At 35.1% G+C, this 19798-nt stretch overlaps 2 protein-coding genes across 12 annotated transcripts in view; both read right to left on the bottom strand.

Annotated features, from left to right (window-relative positions):
• Nucleotides 1-6589, bottom strand: part of LOC121321814 (histone acetyltransferase KAT6B-like) — a 42954-nt gene extending 36365 nt beyond the window's left edge. For 2 of the 8 annotated variants that reach the window (XM_041261039.1, XM_041261040.1), the window contains exons 1-2: nt 5166-5456; nt 1804-2701 (exon numbers count right to left, since the gene is read on the bottom strand). In XM_041261039.1, coding sequence (XP_041116973.1) covers nt 1804-2424 — 621 coding nt within the window. In that variant the 5' untranslated portion in view covers nt 2425-2701; nt 5166-5456. Of the gene's footprint in view, nt 1-1803; nt 2702-4443; nt 4507-5165; nt 5457-6415 lie in introns of those variants that run through there. The other 6 variants (XM_041261038.1, XM_041261037.1, XM_041261033.1 and 3 more) reach the window with 5 other exon arrangements.
• Nucleotides 6590-12393: 5804 nt separating this feature from the next.
• LOC121321812 (adenosine kinase-like) overlaps nt 12394-19798 on the bottom strand; it is a 125381-nt gene continuing 117976 nt past the window's right edge. For all 4 annotated transcript variants that reach the window (XM_041261028.1, XM_041261029.1, XM_041261030.1 and 1 more), the window contains 2 exons: nt 17065-17151; nt 12394-13238 (listed from right to left, as the gene is read on the bottom strand). In XM_041261028.1, coding sequence (XP_041116962.1) covers nt 13114-13238; nt 17065-17151 — 212 coding nt within the window. In that variant the 3' untranslated portion in view covers nt 12394-13113. The remainder of the gene's footprint in view (nt 13239-17064; nt 17152-19798) is intronic.

Raw genomic sequence — 19798 nt, 5'->3', positions numbered from 1 at the left:
CTAGTCGTTAAGTAAGACAATTCTTACTGTCTGGTCATCTTATCTGTTCAGCCAATCATGGTGTTTAATTTATCCAAGCCATTTTGTAATAGGACTGCTACGATTAAAATCGAAAATCTATTTTTCGATCAATTCCATTCCTCATTCCATCACTATAAATACTGGATAAACAATCAAGGGGGGGGGGGGACCGAAAACGTATGTGGGTGGGTGGTACAATCTTTCGAACGACTATATTGTGTATGCCCAATTATTCGATTGCTATTTTGATGCTTAACTGACAGCCCTATTTTGTAATAATATATAAACGTTGATACTTGTTCCCTGTATTTAAAATTAGCTCGGCAAGTAAATCGGAGCTGTTGCCTAGTATTTTTCACAACCGAACAGATAAGACAGTTTTCTGAGCCTTGTTAACTACTGTACTGTATAATTTCAGGTCCTAGTCCTCCTAAATAATTAGTAGCAATTACAACAAAACTGCCAACATTAAAGCACTGCTCATTTGATGTTACAAATAATTAAGGCAGAGTAAATCAGCAGCAATTTCAGCATCAGGTTTTCAGCAGCATTAAGATCATTTTCCAACTCTGGAATAAAGATTAACCAAAACAGAAACACCAAAACATACAAAACAGCATCTGAATTAAGAGGTGAATAATAAAACTTATTTTACAGACTGGATTATGTTACAGATTCAAGACTTCTGACTGGACTGGTACTGTATCTGTTTGAGCACAATACATTATTACTGTAGGACTAACAGAAATATATTCTTACTGTAAAATAAAATATTGGTAGTTATTTACAATCAAGAATATTGTATGAATCCTACATTAGAACTAGCAATTGAGCTGATGAAGAAATGGGCAACATCCTTGTCGCTCTTCAAATAAGTCTCTGGAGCCTTGGAATCAAATGGACATCTTGTTACTACTCATCTCAGTCAGGAAAAAAAATGATGCATTGCAGAGAGAACCGCAATCTGACAGGACAGTCAGACATAACTGCCACACAACTCTGGCCTACAAAATTCATTTGAAATGGAGGTGCTACATTTTCAGGCATGACAATCCCATATGGAACATTTCAACACCTTGTAGATCCCCCATGTCCAGGACCTGTTCTAACTGGAATACCCAACATCTCTATCCTCACCCCAGTAAAACGTGAGATTCCTTCACCATAACAACACAAACATATGGTATTATTAAAAGGACTTTTCAACCAGAACTGATACTTTATGGCACTCAATATCTACATGCATTATTTCTTCCTCGATCAGAACGTGAGCCACAAAGGTGGCAATGTTAGGGATATGTTTAAAGAAGAAAAAGAAGTATTTCACACACAGCCCTAACCAGCATAAGCACGAAAAGGAATCCCCAGATCAATATAACACTATACACCAACAGAGAAAATCATGTTCCTTAGAGACATCTTCTGACAGATACAATGTTTCCTTGGCATCAAAGTACTATTGTATACTTTTAAAAATATATATAACCACACACATTCATAAACAAAACTATTTAAAAATGTGTGGTATTCCTGTGTTGTATCTGTTAAGAACCTAATTATCTAGCTAGAGAAAGGTTTTGCTTATTCCGATTCTGTATTATTAGAATTTGTTAAAAACACATCAGGGTCTAAGATTATATGTAAAATTCAGTAACTTAAAATGAACCTGCTTTACCAAAAAGGAGTATCGATTCTTGGGTATTGAAATACCCAAAAAGAGAATCGATTCTAGGCACCAACAGTGGGAATACAACACTACTAAATCTTTCAGACAACACCTACCTGGTCTTTCTCGTGGGGGAGAAGGGTTACAGGTGGAAGAAATGAAGTGGAAGCACAAGTGTATTTAGATGATCCCATTCTTTCCACACTTCCATAGTTCATCCTGTAAAGTGGTCCATCCTTCAATAATCTCCCATTATTTACAGCTCGTTTCGCTGCTAAACGTAAACGCTGTTGAAATATTGGGCTGTCAATTACATTTGACAAATCATCCTGGCTTCGAAGATATCTCTCTATGTTCTTCAAAGAACAACCATTGAGATCATCAAGACCTTCAATGGCTCTCTTCAGTAGCTTATTCCAATCCACATTTCGAAGATCCCCAGTGGACCTAACAGATCCCTTTAGGGATATAGGAAAGGTTGCCGACTTGAGGGGCGAAATCCGCCCAGGATTATCTGGGTCTTTATAGGATGCACACCCTTTGTTTGTTACTTTAAGAATGGAGCCATCAAGAACACTTAATTCCAATTGTTCCAGAACAGTCTTCTTGTCTAACCCATGTGAAGCCGATACCGCATGACAAATTCTTTCTTCGGATGGCCTCTGCTTCTGCCTCTTAACCTTCTGTATAGCTTCAAGTATCCACTTTGTATACAGTGGGTTAGCAAGTTTTACCATGGTTGAAGAATAATTTGTTTCAGCATAGAGTTATCCATAAAGTTTTCTCCTTGTTAGAAGTTAAATGCATCCACATTACAAAATGCATTTAAAACACAATAAACAATTCAGCAAAGCATCATGTGCCATTCTAATTCACTCCTGTATATCCCTGGAAAGATGTGACCACTGAAAACAAGAAGGTGGTACATTTGTAGAATAATCCTCGGTTTTAGTAGTTTAACAGTTGGACATCTGAAACATGTTGACAATAAATCATCAGAAATTCATCAATAACCTAGAACAAATAAAGAAGAAAGTTTTATTTTCTTGCAATCACAACCTTTTTGTACCTTTAACATGTTTGCCATTCATTTCTTAAATTCAAAGGGTTATAAATTAGTTTACAACATGAAAGTATCCATTGTGTTAGTTCCCAGTTACAGTAGGAGTTCTCAGACATCACATACTTGCTTCCTTTTTGTTCAGTTTTATTGTGTCTTTGTAGAAAAACTTTGACATTAACTTGTTGGCTAGGTTATTGGGGTTTTGTTGTCATTTGTTTTTTGTCTGATTTAGCACAAAGCCTTTCTAAAAGAAACTAGTGTGAAAATCTGAATGGGGAAAACCAAGTTCATGCAACATGAGTGTACGTGGATCAATATGTATATTTAATACGATTAAATATTGGCCTAATGAGCCACATGTGTTCTACTTATCACAAACTTAACCATCTAAGTTAAGTTCAAAAGAGTATTTTAGAGTATTCTACCAATTGGGTTCATCAACAACTGAAACCTGATGAAGCTGCAGATCTAACAACTGAATGAGCTACAGTAAAGTATAGGCTATATCATTATCACTTAATTTACAGAAAGGGCCTAAAAAACAGAACACTAATTCATGTACTTTTTTGTTTAAAATTTTTTTTTTTTTTTTTTTTTTTAAAAGCCATGTACAGTAAATCTTAACGCTTATAAACACAGTAGGAGAATTTATGGCTTGGCTAGTTTAAGAAATAATTTTGTCTACATTTTGTCAAACATAGGCCTACTTCAGTAACTGGCATACTGACACGTGGCTGTCTTTCACGGAGACACAGGATGGGCAAAGATGCCAGTCGTCGACCACACACCACAAAGTAACTGCTTAAAATGAAGAAAAACATTTTTAAATACAGATTTAAAATGTTGTAATCACCACTAGTGGCCAGTACTGCAGTAACATTTAAATAAAACAGGACAATGTGGGGAAGCCAGTATCACATCTGGAAGTTTAGGTTACAATTACTTTCTTCTTGCTTAGTATTAATCCAACGATTCTACCAAGAGAGAAATGTCTCCTAGCCGATACCTTTCCTTGACCATTTTTTTACATAGCATCTTAAATAATGTTGCTTGCATTTCACGTTTAAGCATGTAAAGACTTTAGGTTTACTATTACTATGCGTTTACCCATTCACCAAACAATTAAAATAAAACTTGACATATTAAGTCCCTAAATTCATCCAGAATGTTATTTATTTACCTTTTTGCAACATACAGTAAATCCCTATTGTTATAAATACAAAATTAGAGCAATCACAGAATCATTAAAAACAATGTGCAATGATTGACTGTACTTCCATCATGTTCATGCAAGAATGACACACCGACAGACAACCAAGCATCTTCTTAAAAACCTAGATTCTGACTTAAAAACGTGTCCTATAGAATGCCCTACCATGTTTCATCATAACTGTTGGGTGTATTGCTCCAAAACATGACACACTGACCTTGAATGGGCACTTCCACCACTGTATACAGGTAACTCTGTCTGAGCATATGCTCAGGAGATCAGATAAGTGTTTAAGTGTAAATGGTACTTTATAGATTAATGTAGTGCACACATTTAGTGTACAAATATGTTTAAATGTTAAAGCACTAATATGCTAGCATTATCTTGAAAGGTTAGTGATTGCAACCAACACAGGAAAAAATGTCAGTACATTATGCAACCAGCAGGTGACCTGTATTGTGCAATTATTTCGAATTCTTCTACCTGCTAGAAAACCCCAGTGATCACACATCAAGCTCGACTCTCTACTGCAGCAGCAGGGTCAAACTAGGATTGCAGGAAAAAAGAGACAACAGCCGTTGCATTAAACAAACTCAGTCTCAACGACTCCTTTTATGATCCATCCCATCATTTACCACAATCAATTCCTTTACACTTGAATCCGAGTATATTTCACCAAGTAGACTACACTCTTCACTTGCTTAGTGAAGAATACCTTTACATGTTATATTATATATATATATATATTATATATATTATATATATAACACACACACCTTACTATATGGTGTGTATATATATATATATATATCTATATATATATATATTATACACACACATTATATATATATTACCATCTACCCCTGTGTGGGTTTTAACAAATCTTTCTTAGCACACCCCTCTAATTTTAACAAATCTTTCTTAATTCGACTGTGGTTACATGTATGTATGTCTAACAAGTTAAAAGCCTGTTCAAAGTTGTAAAAGCCTTGCTGAACACTAAACGAAATACACATCCCGATAAAAAAAAAAAGTCAAATACTGATTTCAAGTTTATATTGCAGTCAGTATCTCAATTATCTTATCTTAAACATATATTTGACATCGCTATGCTTATTTCGGAGATAACTGAATATTATAATATGATGTTAACTTAATGCCCCAATTAACCTGTGCCTGCATTGAATGAAAGACAAATCACAAACCTTGACTTACAGCTGCTGAGTGGCTGTGGGTTCACGGCGCTACTGCCTGCTGGTGTTACCTAAACAGACGCCATTTTGTTACAATGTTGTAGTTTACATGAAACCGACATGACACTGATTACAGCCCAATGGAGTCTCATTAAACCTTACCTACACACTCGTGTACCCTCCCTAGCAACGTAAATATTGGGTATAAAATGAAAAATCCGATTCCTGGTTTGATAGAGCCGCCGTCAATCACCAAGGCAAGTTCTTGCCCCTTACAAATGTAGTGCAAGTTGTTGGTGGCAGCATCCGCCAATTATATCCGACCGACCCGCCTTTTAAAAAGACACGATTAGTTAAAAAAAAAAAAAAAAAAAAAAAGTCACTCATAAGGGGATCCGCCACCTCCCAGTCTCCTTCACAGTATAACAAAAATAAGGCACAGTTGAATTGCGATTGGCCAATTGATGTATTAATCGAGTAATTTAACTGCATAACAGCAACAATAAATAAAGGCTGACAGATTCAAGAGTCCGTCACTTGGCAAAAGAAAAACATTTTTGCCTACTTATAAACGCCTCTCAAGAACGATTGGTTAAGTCAGACAGCAAAACTGGAGCATGTTACATTTAATTGGTTGGCTGTTAAATCCATCATGTATTTGCTAAAGTAGCAGATAATCGGTTGTGTTGAAGTTTGTTGAGATAATGCCTAATGTTTATCCTCTTTTTTGCGGAGGATGAGACAGTGTGTATCGTTTTTACTGCTGCTAGTAGTACACCCGCTTTTCGCTCCCATATACTTGCTTTTAAAGTCAGTGTCAGTATTTGGAATCTTTGCCATACCTCTGCCTTTTGATAAACACTTTTCTAAACCTACAATACGAATTTTCTCAATTTTATGTATTTGTACGGTACTACATAAATGCCAGAATTATATTTAATGTATACGACCATATAATACAATTTGCATAACAATTAATTCACCTCCGAGTCCAATATTAAAACAACAATTGACCATTACGCTATGTTTACCCTTGATAAATCTGTATTGTATTATATTTTACATTATAACATAAATCTAATTTGTCGTTATCTGACCTACTGTCGTATGCCAAGCGCAGTTTAAATTTTAAAATGTGAAATTAATCATGATGTAGCAACACTCTTTAAAATCAAATGCAACACAAAAGCGATAAATGAAAAAAAAACGAGAGAAATGAAGGGAAAATGTCTGCTAAATCGAAAAAAAATGTTTCTAGTTACCTTTTTAAGTTTTCTCAGGGATCTTCTCTGCATTCCATAAAATATGCTTTTTTTTTTTTTTTTTTTTTTTTTTCTAACGGTGAAAAACTGAAATTCCAATCTTTTTATTAAATGAATTGACGCACGCGACAGCTCGCGCTGAAGCAGAAAGGGACCTGATAACAACTAATTGAAAGGTTAATCTACATAGCAGGCTGTGACAGAGTAGTACCCTCCCCCTTCTTCGCTCTATCTCGGAAACACTCCGAAAGGGAAAGTTAAGTTTGTGCCTGACTGCCTGCATTTACAGAATTTAATATACAGAATACAAAATGTGCTTTCCTTCTATAACACAAAAACCTAAGAACAGAAGAGCATCCTAAAACATCATCGATCCAGTAGGGTCAACTAGGCCTGTAATGAACACAGTTGTCGTGCTTTTGTCATGGGACTGCAAACTGAGCTGCGGCGGGTGCAATTATTTTTTTAAACTCCGTACTATTTATTCGGGGCAGTTTTGTGTTATTCTTAAGGCAATAACCGAGTTCCTTCACCAAGTTGCTCAAGCACAAGCTGTTTGTGTCTACGTGGAGAAGCGCAGGAAAGTTTGGATTCTTGAACCTGCTCTGCATTGTGCAATTTTATTCTTGCCTGATTCTCAGTATTACAATGTCTAGATTTTGGTAACAAGCTATGCGCGTCAAGGCAGAATTATCATCACATTCGTGCGGTCAAAATAAGATGATTTCAACGGTAATAATTGTGGAGAAGGTAATTGCAGAATTCCCTTTAATATATAACACAAAACTTCAAGCAATGGGATAGTGCTGGGTCCATTGCCTAAAAAAAAAAAAAAAGCATATTATCTTGTTAAGATCAAGTGTCATGCTATTGTGTTTTTTCCCTCTCTTCCTGGTTATTGCTTACTTGTTTAAACGGTCTACTCACTTGAGAAAACAGACTAATTACAGCAAAAAAAGTCTCCCCCTTTGAAACCTGCTTGCCACAGTTTAACTAAAAAGTGACAATATAAAGGTAATAATCATAAAAGTAAATAATATAGTATGTACTGCACATAGTAATCCCAAATGATTTTAGGATTACTACATAATAGAAGTTGAAAACTAAGCCAAGCCACCATACTCCACAATGTGTATATGTATGAAGTGTTCATAGATTTGTTTTAGACAATATGTATTCTTATACCACAATATATTGCTTACTACAGTCTGTGCTCCTGTCATTGCCTATCAAGCTGTTATTATTAGTTTCAGCTGACTCAAGCTGTATAATGATGATGTAGTTCTTTTTATCTACAAATAAAGTGCAATACGATTTACTCAACACTTTGTAGAGGTAGACTGGTTGTTGCATGTGTTTTAATAGGCTACAGCAATAGGTGTCATACTTTTTAAAAATATCTTGCTAAAAGGGTAATGTTGAAGGCATCAAAACATTTTCTTATCTCTCATTAGCGTTACAACTTTCTCATAAGACCCTTATCATTTTTCTGTAGCTATTTTAACTTGCCAGACTTTATTTTCACATAGACTCTGGGAAGGATTAGGACCCTTCCTAAGGTAAAATGAAAGTAAGTGAGATTCTAAATTGATTGAAGAAATGAAACAAGCCATTCTAGACATCAAGAAACCTCTCAGCTGACTGTGATAGTGTGAACTTAATTATATTTAAATTGATTTAGCAGCCTGCTTCTAGTTGAACAAAAACAGTGTTATCCAACAAGGCTGAAACGGCCAGGGTCAGAGGTGATTACAACATCTGTAGAAGCTGAAAGACCGTCTTAAATACACATGGTGAAAATGGAGTGCACCAGGCCTCATGAATAAGGAAAGTAAGAGAGGGGGAGGATGTGAAACTGGGTGTGTTTGGGCTCATTGGATCACAGACAACTGAAGCAATGTCGAATTGTGCTTGGTATCAGTCCATGCCGGGCACAAGGAAAAATGTGAGATCAAAATCCAAATCTTGTTCCCTAAAGTTTTCTGTTTAGACAATGACAGGCACTTTAAAGAAAAATAGTGGGGGCATCATCTCAACAGTGGTGTTAGGAGAGGCAATGCAATAAGCTAAAGAGATTATTGTTATTCCAGTAACGAAAAGACATCTATTGCACATAATGCATTTAGTGAATGTTACCAAATATTGGATGTTCAGAGGCACTTAAACCTAATGTGGAACGCTCTATAATAGATACATAGTTTCCAAATCTAAAACCATTTCATGGTATTTATTTGTATTATATTGAACAAAAAAAAAACAAAACAATACAACATTTTAAGGCACTAATTTGACTGTGTTTTACCTATAATTCAGTGGGGGTGTTTTTTTTGTCTCTATAAAATTGAATTTCAGATTAAATCTGGAATGGTGATTTCACATGGAAGGACTCCACTGTGTATCATATAAAAGATTTTACTAACCCATAGAAATTAAGGTGGGGCTAGTGATGAATCTTCAAAACTGGAAAAGACAACCCTGTTTCCCCATGAACAATGGTCAACAGTTTGTGTAGTATCTTTATGGGACTAAAAGCAGAGACTATTTCAAGGGTGAGAGTGGTGCAAGCTTCCCTTAAACTGTTAACACCACTCCTCTTTGGATATCTGCAATTCAGTGCATTCTAAACAGGAAACTTGAACCCCTATGTGGCATGGTGGTAAAATGAGCAAGGATTGACTCATATTACAACCTAGTGATTAACACTGGTTAAAATAATACCATTTGAAGTTGCTGTGTGAGGCTGTCCCTCAGGTGAAATAAATCCTTAGGTGCATTTGTTGGGAGAGGTGAAGATATATATATATATATATATATATATATATATATATATATATATATATATATATATATATATATAGATAGATAGATATCTTGCCTGGTCAGGACAACAAAGCCAGAGATTACGAAAATTTTATTCCTCGTTAATGACAGAGCCCCAGTTAACAGGTTATGCTGTGGATTTTTGTGAATTTATTACATTGATCAATACAGAATGAATAATTAAATAAACAAACAGAAGCAAGGATGTTAGACCTGCTAATAATTTGTATCTGTGATGTTGAACCTGCAAGTGCTTAAACAGAACATCTACACGCATTTTGGAATGCTGTATATTGGTGTTATATCAACCATAACTTTAAACAGTTAACCAGAAGAGATTCAGTTAAGTCATGGTTTTATAATTATTTTATCACATGTGGTAAGCTCAGCCTCAGATATTCCCTTTTCCTTTATTATAAACCAGTTAAAGCTAAAATATACTTATTATATAACATTTACTCAAACTAAAACAGGCATGTTAGACACGGTCATATTTTGAACAAACAGTATATTCCAAAAAAGAACACTGAACTTATTAATTGGAAATGAGCAATATGGGCAGGCAGTGTCAGATTTTGGCAGCAAACTGTTCTTTCAGGCCAGACCAAACATTTTTAGGCCAATTGGCAAAAGTGTTCATTTATTTGAGGTACACTGGGGTGCTTGAAGAAAGTTTAGACGGTCACCATTGTGGAAGTTGAAATTTAAGTTCTTGATTATTACTGAATAGTACACTTTGTTTTTATGGCTGTTTATTTATCTAGAAGTCTGTAGCGATCAATTAACGGGACCCATTATTTATGTGTTAGAAGCTACTTTATGTTTTGCAGGATGCAAAGATTATTATTAGGGATCTGCTTTTAAATTGTGCTTGCAGTAGCTCTGGTTTAGGCAATGCATCCTCGTTAATTTCAGGGTGTGGGTCAGTTACCCAGAAAATCTGCTAATTTGAGCGCTTAACACCCCATTAGTGTGGTTACTAGATGATGTTCTATAGTGCAATTTAGATTTTACAATATCAAAGCACTCAGATAATGTCAGTGAATTAAAAATTAAAAATATCAATATAACTTCATATAACATCTGCATTGCATAAACATGAAAATGGCAACAGTAATATAAATACAAAATCCAAGATGCGGCAGGCATAAAAAAAAAATGAAGAAATTAATGTTTAAATCAAGCAAGAGATTATTCAAATTCTTGTCCTTCTGTTAGGGTTAGTTTACACAGCTGTAAAATAAGGAAAGGTGCTGGGAAAGAAGAGATGAAAGCAAAACATAAAAGGGCATAAATAAATGGATCTCAATTCCATGCTGTGATACATTTCCAGTCCCACCTGACCATTTCTTGTTGTGAGGGGCCAGTTTCAATTCATGGGATTGTCAAGCAACTGAATTAATCCTAGAACAAGGTTGTGAATATTGCGATAGGTATCAAATCATTTTGGTCACGTTTGCTTTAAGACTTGAATAGAAACCCATATAGGACACTGGTAGTAAGTTTTATAACCATCTATCTATACACATACATGCAATACATTACATAGTTAATTTGCCAAGTCTCTACTAGATAGTCATTAGTCTTAGGATAACACTTTAGGTACTTGACATCACTTTCTTTCTGAACATCTTATTACACCACATTTACTAACCTACTAAAAATGTGTTTTTCAAGCATTCATCAATACCACTGGAGTGGTATTTGGTTTGTGTTGATCCCAGGTTGCATCATCACATAGAATGCTGGTTCTGTGCCAACAGACTGTCAACCAATAACAATGTTTTCTTGTACGCCTTGACCCATACATATTGTTTCAAGCTCATGATGCTTCTTTCAAACAGAGAGCTTTGCTGTCCAGGACACATGCAGAACTTACTATAAATGTATGGGTTTTCTTAAATGTTTTAGCGTGTAGTGCCCAATTTTAATATTCATTAATAAACAAAATAACCCAGTTCCAGAGTAATGAGAAAGGATTTATTTCTAGCAAGGCAATGAAAGAACAGGATTCAATCCTCATTACCTAGTTAATACTCTTCAACCTCAGCCTCCACAGGGTACCCTCTGCTGCATTAGCTTTGGATAATCACACTCCAAAGTCTTTGCACATGTGGCTTTTCTGAAATGAAACGGATCCGTGCCAATTGTGGTGGTGGTGCTTGTAATATACACACCCAGCCATTCTGCTTTTAGAGAGAACCCATGGCCCACGTGACAAAGGAAGGACAATCATTCTTCCATCACAATTATTTCACAAATGCAGTAAAAAAAATGGTCTCCTTTTCATTATCATCATAATAAAAAACAACAAATACAATTATATTCACTCAAAAATGTCAGTTTCTGAATTGAATGTTCTCATTCCTAATCACTGATTCACCCTTTTGTATGTTTGCATTTTGCCATCTGCCACCTTGAACAGCAAATCAACCAGCTGGCAGAGATCTGGACCAATCAGTAATGAGATTGCTTTCAAATGCATTTTTGTGGAGCTGCGCAAAATGTTGATGAGAAAAATATCTCGGCTCTAACAAGTTGTTAATTACATTTTCCATGGGAAAATGTTTTTTTTTTTTTTTAAAGAAAATAACATTAGCATAAATGTCTTAACACATATTTTGAGGGGGTAAAAATAGCCCCTGCTTCTCATTCCTGGAAGGTAATGAAGATCAGAGAAAACTGTTCCCAGTGTCACTTCACTATATAAGAGGAGATTAGAAGCATTGAGTTTCAGAATGAACACTCTCAGGAGTATTCTCAGTTCTATTAATTTAAAATGCAGTCATTTAGGCATGAAACATTTGCTATACAATTCATAATGGGAATGGAAATCTGTACTGGAAATCAAGCAGTTTATATACAAAATGACTATTTAAAAGACTCAAGTTACTAATTGACTATTATTAATAGTTATTACCTGTTAATTACACAAACAACCTTATATCAAATAGATTGATCAACACAATTAAAAACATAAAATAATAAGTACTGTCATTGTAAAAAAACAAAAAACAAAACACTGAGTATATTTATTATTTCTACAACAGGATCAATCTTTCAGAGATTTCAGACAAGAGAACCTTTTTTCTTCCATACTGAGCCACTGTCATTCTCATGTACTGTATTTGACACATCAGGAAAAAAAAAGCATAACATGGTTATCACATTGTTTTTATTTTGTCAGTTTGAGATGGCATAGTGCAGTAAATACATGTCACATGAAGTGGACCCCGTCCCTACCTGAACACATATAAAACTGTACTTGGGATGTAAAATCTATACCATTCATACAATTTGTTTTTAGAACTGTGCGTTTAAAGTTTCAATTTGGTATGTCACAGCAAGATCCTGCAGAAATAATTCTGTACCTCAATTTAAGTCTTGAAGTGATTGTATTTAAAAAAGTCCCCTTAAAAGAGAAAAGCTAATTCTATAAAACACAGTGAAAAAAGACATTAATTCCCTAGACAGTGTTATATTTTTTAATAGTCCTGTTTGATTAATGCAACTGCATGAAACCACTTTTTCAAAACACTAAAACAAAACACTAAACAGAAACATGATATTTAAACTTATCTGCTTAATAAAGCTATTAAGTAAACTTTTTTTTTTTTTAAAGAACGAACTGTAAACAGAATTTCATAAAATTGGCTCTTATATAAAATTACAACATGCCCACAACATTTTCATTTATTTATTTTTTAAAATGAAATTCCAATAACTGTACAGTGAGATGAACAGAAGTACAGACGTCAAAACGCAGGCACCGGAAAGAGATGGGTCAGTTAAAAAAAAAAAAAAAAAAAAAAAAAAAAAAAGGCAGTAATCCCCATTGTCTAAGGGATGTCTCTTGTTCCCACTATCCTTTTCAGATGTTAGTGAAAGTCTGGCTTTTCCGGGAAAGTGCATCCTGCACGCCTAATGATGACATTGGCTGAATAGTGTCCAGCCCGAATGCATTCTTCAAGGGGCCGGTCATAGACAAGTTGCGACAGAAAACCTAGCATTAAGAGAAGTAAGAATTAGAAGGGTTGTTACATGCACCACATTAAAACACCTTTGCAAGTTAAAATAGTAATTGATTCCATTCTGTTCAACACCTACAATAAAATTAACTATATGTACCTACCGATAATACATCCTAAAACATTTGTGCCCTGATTAGAACTAAATCTTGGACAATGTAGTCTGATGACTAGTGCTAAACAGGGTCTGTGAATCTAGTCAATGATGTTTGTAAGAACTGATACAGCGCCACATTTTTCAAAATACTACTGTACGATATTCCTTATGGTTAAATGTGTACAATACTACAGCTATGAAGGTGTATTCAATTGATGTAGCAGCGGTGGATCTCAACACAACTAAATATTTTTATTTTGGAAGAGAGTATTTTAGAATAAAGAGCTGTATGAATGCCCAGAAGTAAAAACAACTGAGTTGGCTTTCTAATAGAAGCCTTTTTGTAAAAGGGTACTTCGATCAAAACCATTTAATGAATTTAGCAGAAAATTGGTCCACTAATTAGGTATGATTCTACACGTCTCAAATCAGCTGTACTATCCAGAACAGCTTTGTCAATGAGATGATTACAGTCATCCCTCACTATATCCAAAGGAAAAACCTCTCAACATGCCAAGACTGCTGAGCCCTCTGCTGCCAAGTCATAAGGAGGAAGAGTGTGACAGAAAGAGCACTAAATGATAACTCTATTGATGTTAAGAGTCTGCCTGATGTTCAAGAGTACGCTTGATGTTTAGATGATACATAACTGTTCTGTGATATACAGCTCGTTAGAGTTAAAATGGTTCTTTGATTATGCTTACAAGAAACTTCAACATTTCATATCTCAGTTTCAGATTTATCATCATGCTCTTGGGCTGTCAGAATATTACATTAGGATAAGCAGCTTGCAGAGAAACATACCGGGAGGTAGAAATCAACAAGTCCTGCTCCAGATTTCTTAGTTTATCATTCTGATTGTAGACTACAATGACAAACAGCTGGTAACTTCATCTTCTGACACCATGGAGCACCAGCTTTGACTCTCTCCGAAAAATAATCACTGTGTTTGAGCACACATGTTAACAGCTTCATTAGGATGTCTTGCTTCTCCTGGAACAGCAACTGGGAGCTATTGTAACAATTAAACTTGCCGCTCTTGAACCCAGAACGCTTGGTAAGGTTATTATAAAACTAAACTGCAGGAGACCAAAAGGCAAGTGTCAGCAAATGTCAATATTTCTACTCTCAAGAACTGAACAATCTGATTAGGGATACGATGGGATGAAGACTGAAGACAACCGCTTTGATTTTAGAGTGCACACAACGTATGGTTTTTTAAATAATTTCGTTTACTTAATGGTTTTCTAACTCTTCATAAAGTGTGCTGGTGTTTATGACTTAGAGTAAATCCGGTTGCAGAAAAATATCAATAACATTGCCTCAAGAGTTATTGAGTTTAAACAATTGTGAAAGGTTCTCTGAAAGGATCAGCATTCAATAATAGACCATAATAACCTTAAGGGTCCCAGATCAAGTTGGACATTTGATTTCCTGTTTAATAACAATTCTTTGTGTGGTACGAATAAACTATAAAGGTAGACTGGTGGAGAGGCCCCTTATTGGGGTAAGAATCATTTATCATTGTACAGAAAAGCAACTTGGATGGATCATCATTGAACAACATCGCTTTGGTTTAAAAACGACAGCCTTTTACAGTTCAGTAACAAAAAAAAAAAGAGCAAAAAAAAAAAATCAAGTGGATAACTCAAATCTTACTTAAGTGACCCTGCACTATTGCCTTGATAAACCAAACCATTCTCCTTTGCCAATCCATTACATCCTTGTGCAAACAAGACTTCCAGGATAACAACATTTTACATAACACTCTCTGGCTCTGGCCCAGTGGACTCTATTGAGAAAGGACCTACAATTTCTCAGTACGTTTGAGCTAAAAAAAAATAAATAAAAAAAAATGAAGTACAGCAAAACTTTGTTGTCACTACTCACATGTTGATATAAGGTGTTACATTTCCACATACAAGGGTTTCTACATGCAGTCTTTCTGCAGCTGTTTACAAAGCATCCTGACAGCACCAATACATCTTAAAGCTTCCCCCCCCCCCCTCCTTTTAATATGAACTAAAAAGTATTCTGCCAAAATTAGGTTATGAGGTCCCCCTTATTGAAACAAAGACACATTAATAAAGTGCCTTATCTGAATGTTAAAGACGTGTTTGACAAATAGGCTGCCACCAGACCAGGAAGTACACTATATTTCTTTATGTAACAGTACAAAAACAACATAGTCTAAAGAAGTGTCTTTTTTCAATTATTGTTGCCATTCATTTGCATGTTGGACAAATAACACTGTTCATGACACTTGCTTATCAAGCCATGTGGTTACTTTTTTGCATTCGGGTACCACATATCTTCCTATAAGATAAGGACATGAGGATGAGTACTACGCAAAAGATACTCATCATCCATAGCATGGGGAAATGAATCTCATAAAATTTATAAGATGTCCATATACTCAAAATATATTAACCCTATCATTTCCATATAAGTTATAACAATATCTGACCCCCACCCTTTTACAACATGTTCAAGGGACAAAGTTGCAGTATCAGTAGAACTACTTATTCCTGTATCATTTTATAAAATGCATTAGAATCACTACTGAAATTAACAGTCGTATGAAGAAAACAGATGAAGAAACAGAATACCGGTCTCCCAAAGAAGTGATGTAGATTAGCGGTTCACAAACTGTGGGGTGCAAAAGATCCAAAGGTGGTAACGCAAGACAGCATAGTTAACACATAAAAATACAGTATATTTGTTAATCAATGTAAAGGACAGTATTATAAATTTGATCCTGCTTTTTTACTCCCAATCACAAGATTCTTCTTTTCAGAACCAGCGTGCGATTGTCATCTTGTGTTCTTTTCCAAACCAAAAGCCTGGTCATTCTGAACTGTCATTCCGGCATTTTGTGTAGGCTATTCCTTCATTCATTTTTTATGTTATGGGAACACTGCTGTAAAATTAAAAGAAATACTAGCATATGTGTAGACTAGACATCATCATTCAGATTTATCCTTTATTCTTAACGGGTCTTAAAACACACCTCTTAAATAAGCAAATCTTTATAACAAATTAAGAACTTAATTCATTACTACAGTAGTGGTTTTATAACCCGTGGGTAATGGTAGTATTTGTATGACAGGTTACTTCTGTTGTGGTAAGCAAGTCTCAATTTCTGCAGTCTTTAAGAAATCACTGTGCTTTTCTTAAAGTAGCGCTTTGAAGCCTGTAATTTAATTTCCGGGATTTAATTTGAAAAACCACAAAGGAATCACTCAGGTAACCGAAAAAGGAGGTGGGTCTCTTCAAAAAGGGATAGCGTGAGACTGGGAAAAAACAGCACAGAAACTTTTATAACGGAAAAAGTATAACACTATGAAGTTCTGGAGTTCAGAGACAAGTAAAAGTGCAAAAGTAGGTAAACATTACCTACGAGAATTCTAATTGTACATTCTAATTGTTTGTGTGTGCGTGGCAAAAGGAAAAGACCAACAATATACTCAACATCTGGGTCAACCTTGCTCTCTCAACTGGTGGTACAATTCTGAATGACACAGACATTCAAGGAAAGAACTCTACAACTTAGGAATCACAGAGCAGCCTAATACACTTAGCATAAGAAAAACAAGTAGTGTATTTGTGGTATGGTATGGATATATTCAAAGTGTAGACATCACTTACATTATATTAACTTCAAACCACCAATACATTTGGTGAGGTGTAATAACTTAACCTACCTCCTACAAATGCATCTCCAGCTCCATTTGTGTCCACAATTTCACTCTGATCAATGTCTAATACAGGGAACACCATCACTTCATTGCCTAGAGGAAAGAGAATAATCAGTAAAGCAATGCCTGACATAAAAAGAATGTTACTTCAACACATGTACAAAAACCAAATGTCACTGGATTAAATTACCCATAAGAGGCTAGTGCTAACTTCTACAGATCAATCTAAATAGCATTTCATAGCAAACTTTTGGAAAGACATTAAGCTCAGTCCCAGGATCTATGCCTGTATATACAGTAATCATACAATATATATTTTAGCCGTTAAGCTTCAGGGACATAGCCTTAAAGCACAACAGATTTTTTTTGTAATAAATAATCAGCAGTTTGAAGGTTACAGTGCTCCCTCTATCACGCTGTAGACGGGAGCCATAATTAAAGAGACCATGCTATTTGTGTTCTGTCTTATAATGAGAATACTAGTGTTAGTGTAATGGTATAATGGGGTAAATGGGAGCCATGACCGTATCGCCTTAAAACCTGTTCCGTAGTACAAAAGGCCACCTTAAAAAGGTGGAAAACTGTACTTACACATGAATTTAGCTTAAATTATCACTTTGAAGTCAAAGGTAAACTACATTTTATCAGTTTGATCCTGGTTACCTTCAGTAATTTTAAGGCTTTTTTCCCCTACAATAGAAGCTCTTGCAATAACCAGCTTTTCTTTGGGGGTTCTTCACACAACTATGTTTTGCTTATGAATCTGTACTAAACTCATTCAGCAATTTAAATAATTTTAATGTTAAAGCTTAGAGAATACATTTCTTAGGACTGTCACTTTCCCAGTACAACGGTAAGCACAGTTCATTCTACTTTCATACATTTTGAATCACAACTTTTAATATAATAAAGGTGATCACTACTGGCATCAAACATCACAATGAATTACACCAGTTACAACAGCTTTCTGTGACTCATTTAACAGCCCTCTGAATGGCTGAGGGGTAACAGTTGTGACAACTTGTCACAAACTGCTATTTTTTTTTTTTTTTGCATGACTATTTCAATGCACAGTGCGGAAACATTAAGAATATCATTATCCAATAAGACACAATGACACTTACATTTATTAGGATGCCAGGGGAGTCAATTTTCACTTTTGGAGCATAGCTGAAAACCAAGTGCCTTAGTCAGTCTAATCTCTGATCACAGTTACATTCTAAAATCCCTGCATATTTCAAAGATCTTTGCTTCACCACTCCCAGCTGTCATTTCAATGCATCTGTCGACAGAGTTTGGGGAACTGATGGCCTCTTCCAGGGGTTTTACATAGATCAGATGGGCAAGGTTAATAATTACTTATAGTGGTCATTATCAGGCTGTTGAATTGTCTGTATATGTTCATGTATGGTGTGAAATCTTAGTATCCAATTCTGGTGTCATTTTGTATTTATGTTTTCACATTTTTCATTTAAATGGGTTATTTTTCTCTTTTGCAATTTCAAAACCATCAATAAAATTGTGTGCTTTTTAAAACATGAAGGATATGCCACTATTTTTAAAATGTTTTTTAACATACTTATATCTTGGTCACATTTTAGCTATAACTATATTTAAAACTATATTGCTGTAGCTTGATATTAACAAAAGTCTAAGATTGTAAAAAACACGGTTAACACATTTATAGATGCATAATCAATTGTTTATAACACATTCCAAGGAACACCTTAGCCTTTATTCTAATAGAATAGCAAAGTAGGCAAAGTTTGTGTTTTTAATACATATGCTTTGTTTAAAAGAACATATTTTCTTAAAATCAGCTGCAGATTTTTCCTTTGATAATTAATTCCATTAAAACAAAGATCCTTTTAGGATCAGCTAATTAGCAGCAAAATGACTTTGTTGAATTAATTCTGCAGATGAAGCATGCTATCCCAGCTCCCTCTTGAAATGATTAAATGCAAATCTTGCATGTAAATTATGTCAACAGTAATTTATAGTTTGTCAATTATTCTGCAATTAGAGATTAACACAACTAATGGGGATATGATTTTAACCAGTAGTTTTAAAGTACATGCAAAAGACAGTGCTTGTTATCACAGGAAAGGCTTTTGAAGTGCGACTGCAGGACATAAGCGGTCAAAGGCAATGCATACACAACCACTGTCGCTTACAGTAAACATTGAGGCTATATAAAGAAAGTCTGTTTACCATAACCACATTCAATACATGTATCAGAAAGTCTCACCCTGGGGGGGGCATTCATTATGTAGCATATGCAGTGTCTCCATCTTAGATATTCATAATCTTAAATAAATATAATAATACATACAATTACGGTGTATAAATGGCTCAAAGTTCTGAATTTAGGTGGCTTAGAACACCAGTATGTAAAATTCATTCTATATTTTGTAAACCTGGACTTGAGGTGAAACCTCCCTCAAGTTCTCTGAAACACATTCATCTAAGCAGAGTGAAGACTGTGGCTCGGTCCAAGCAGGACTGTCCAGGTGACTGAAACTTTTGAGTCATCAGATAGACATGGACTGCATTCATCTTATTTTATAGCAAAGCACCACAAGTGCTATTAAATATAATTTGTCTGTTGTTACATTCATGTGACGTTTTCATTACATAACTGCTAATTAAAAGAAAAGATAGATTTAAATATGACACCTAAACAGAATTCACCCTCAACATACAGCACATACAAGCTAGCTTTGTAACAGATCATGCTTTG

Source organism: Polyodon spathula, chromosome 10 (genome assembly GCF_017654505.1).
Source record: "Polyodon spathula isolate WHYD16114869_AA chromosome 10, ASM1765450v1, whole genome shotgun sequence".
NCBI lineage: Eukaryota > Metazoa > Chordata > Actinopteri > Acipenseriformes > Polyodontidae > Polyodon > Polyodon spathula.
This window is presented reverse-complemented; position numbering and strand designations above follow the sequence as displayed.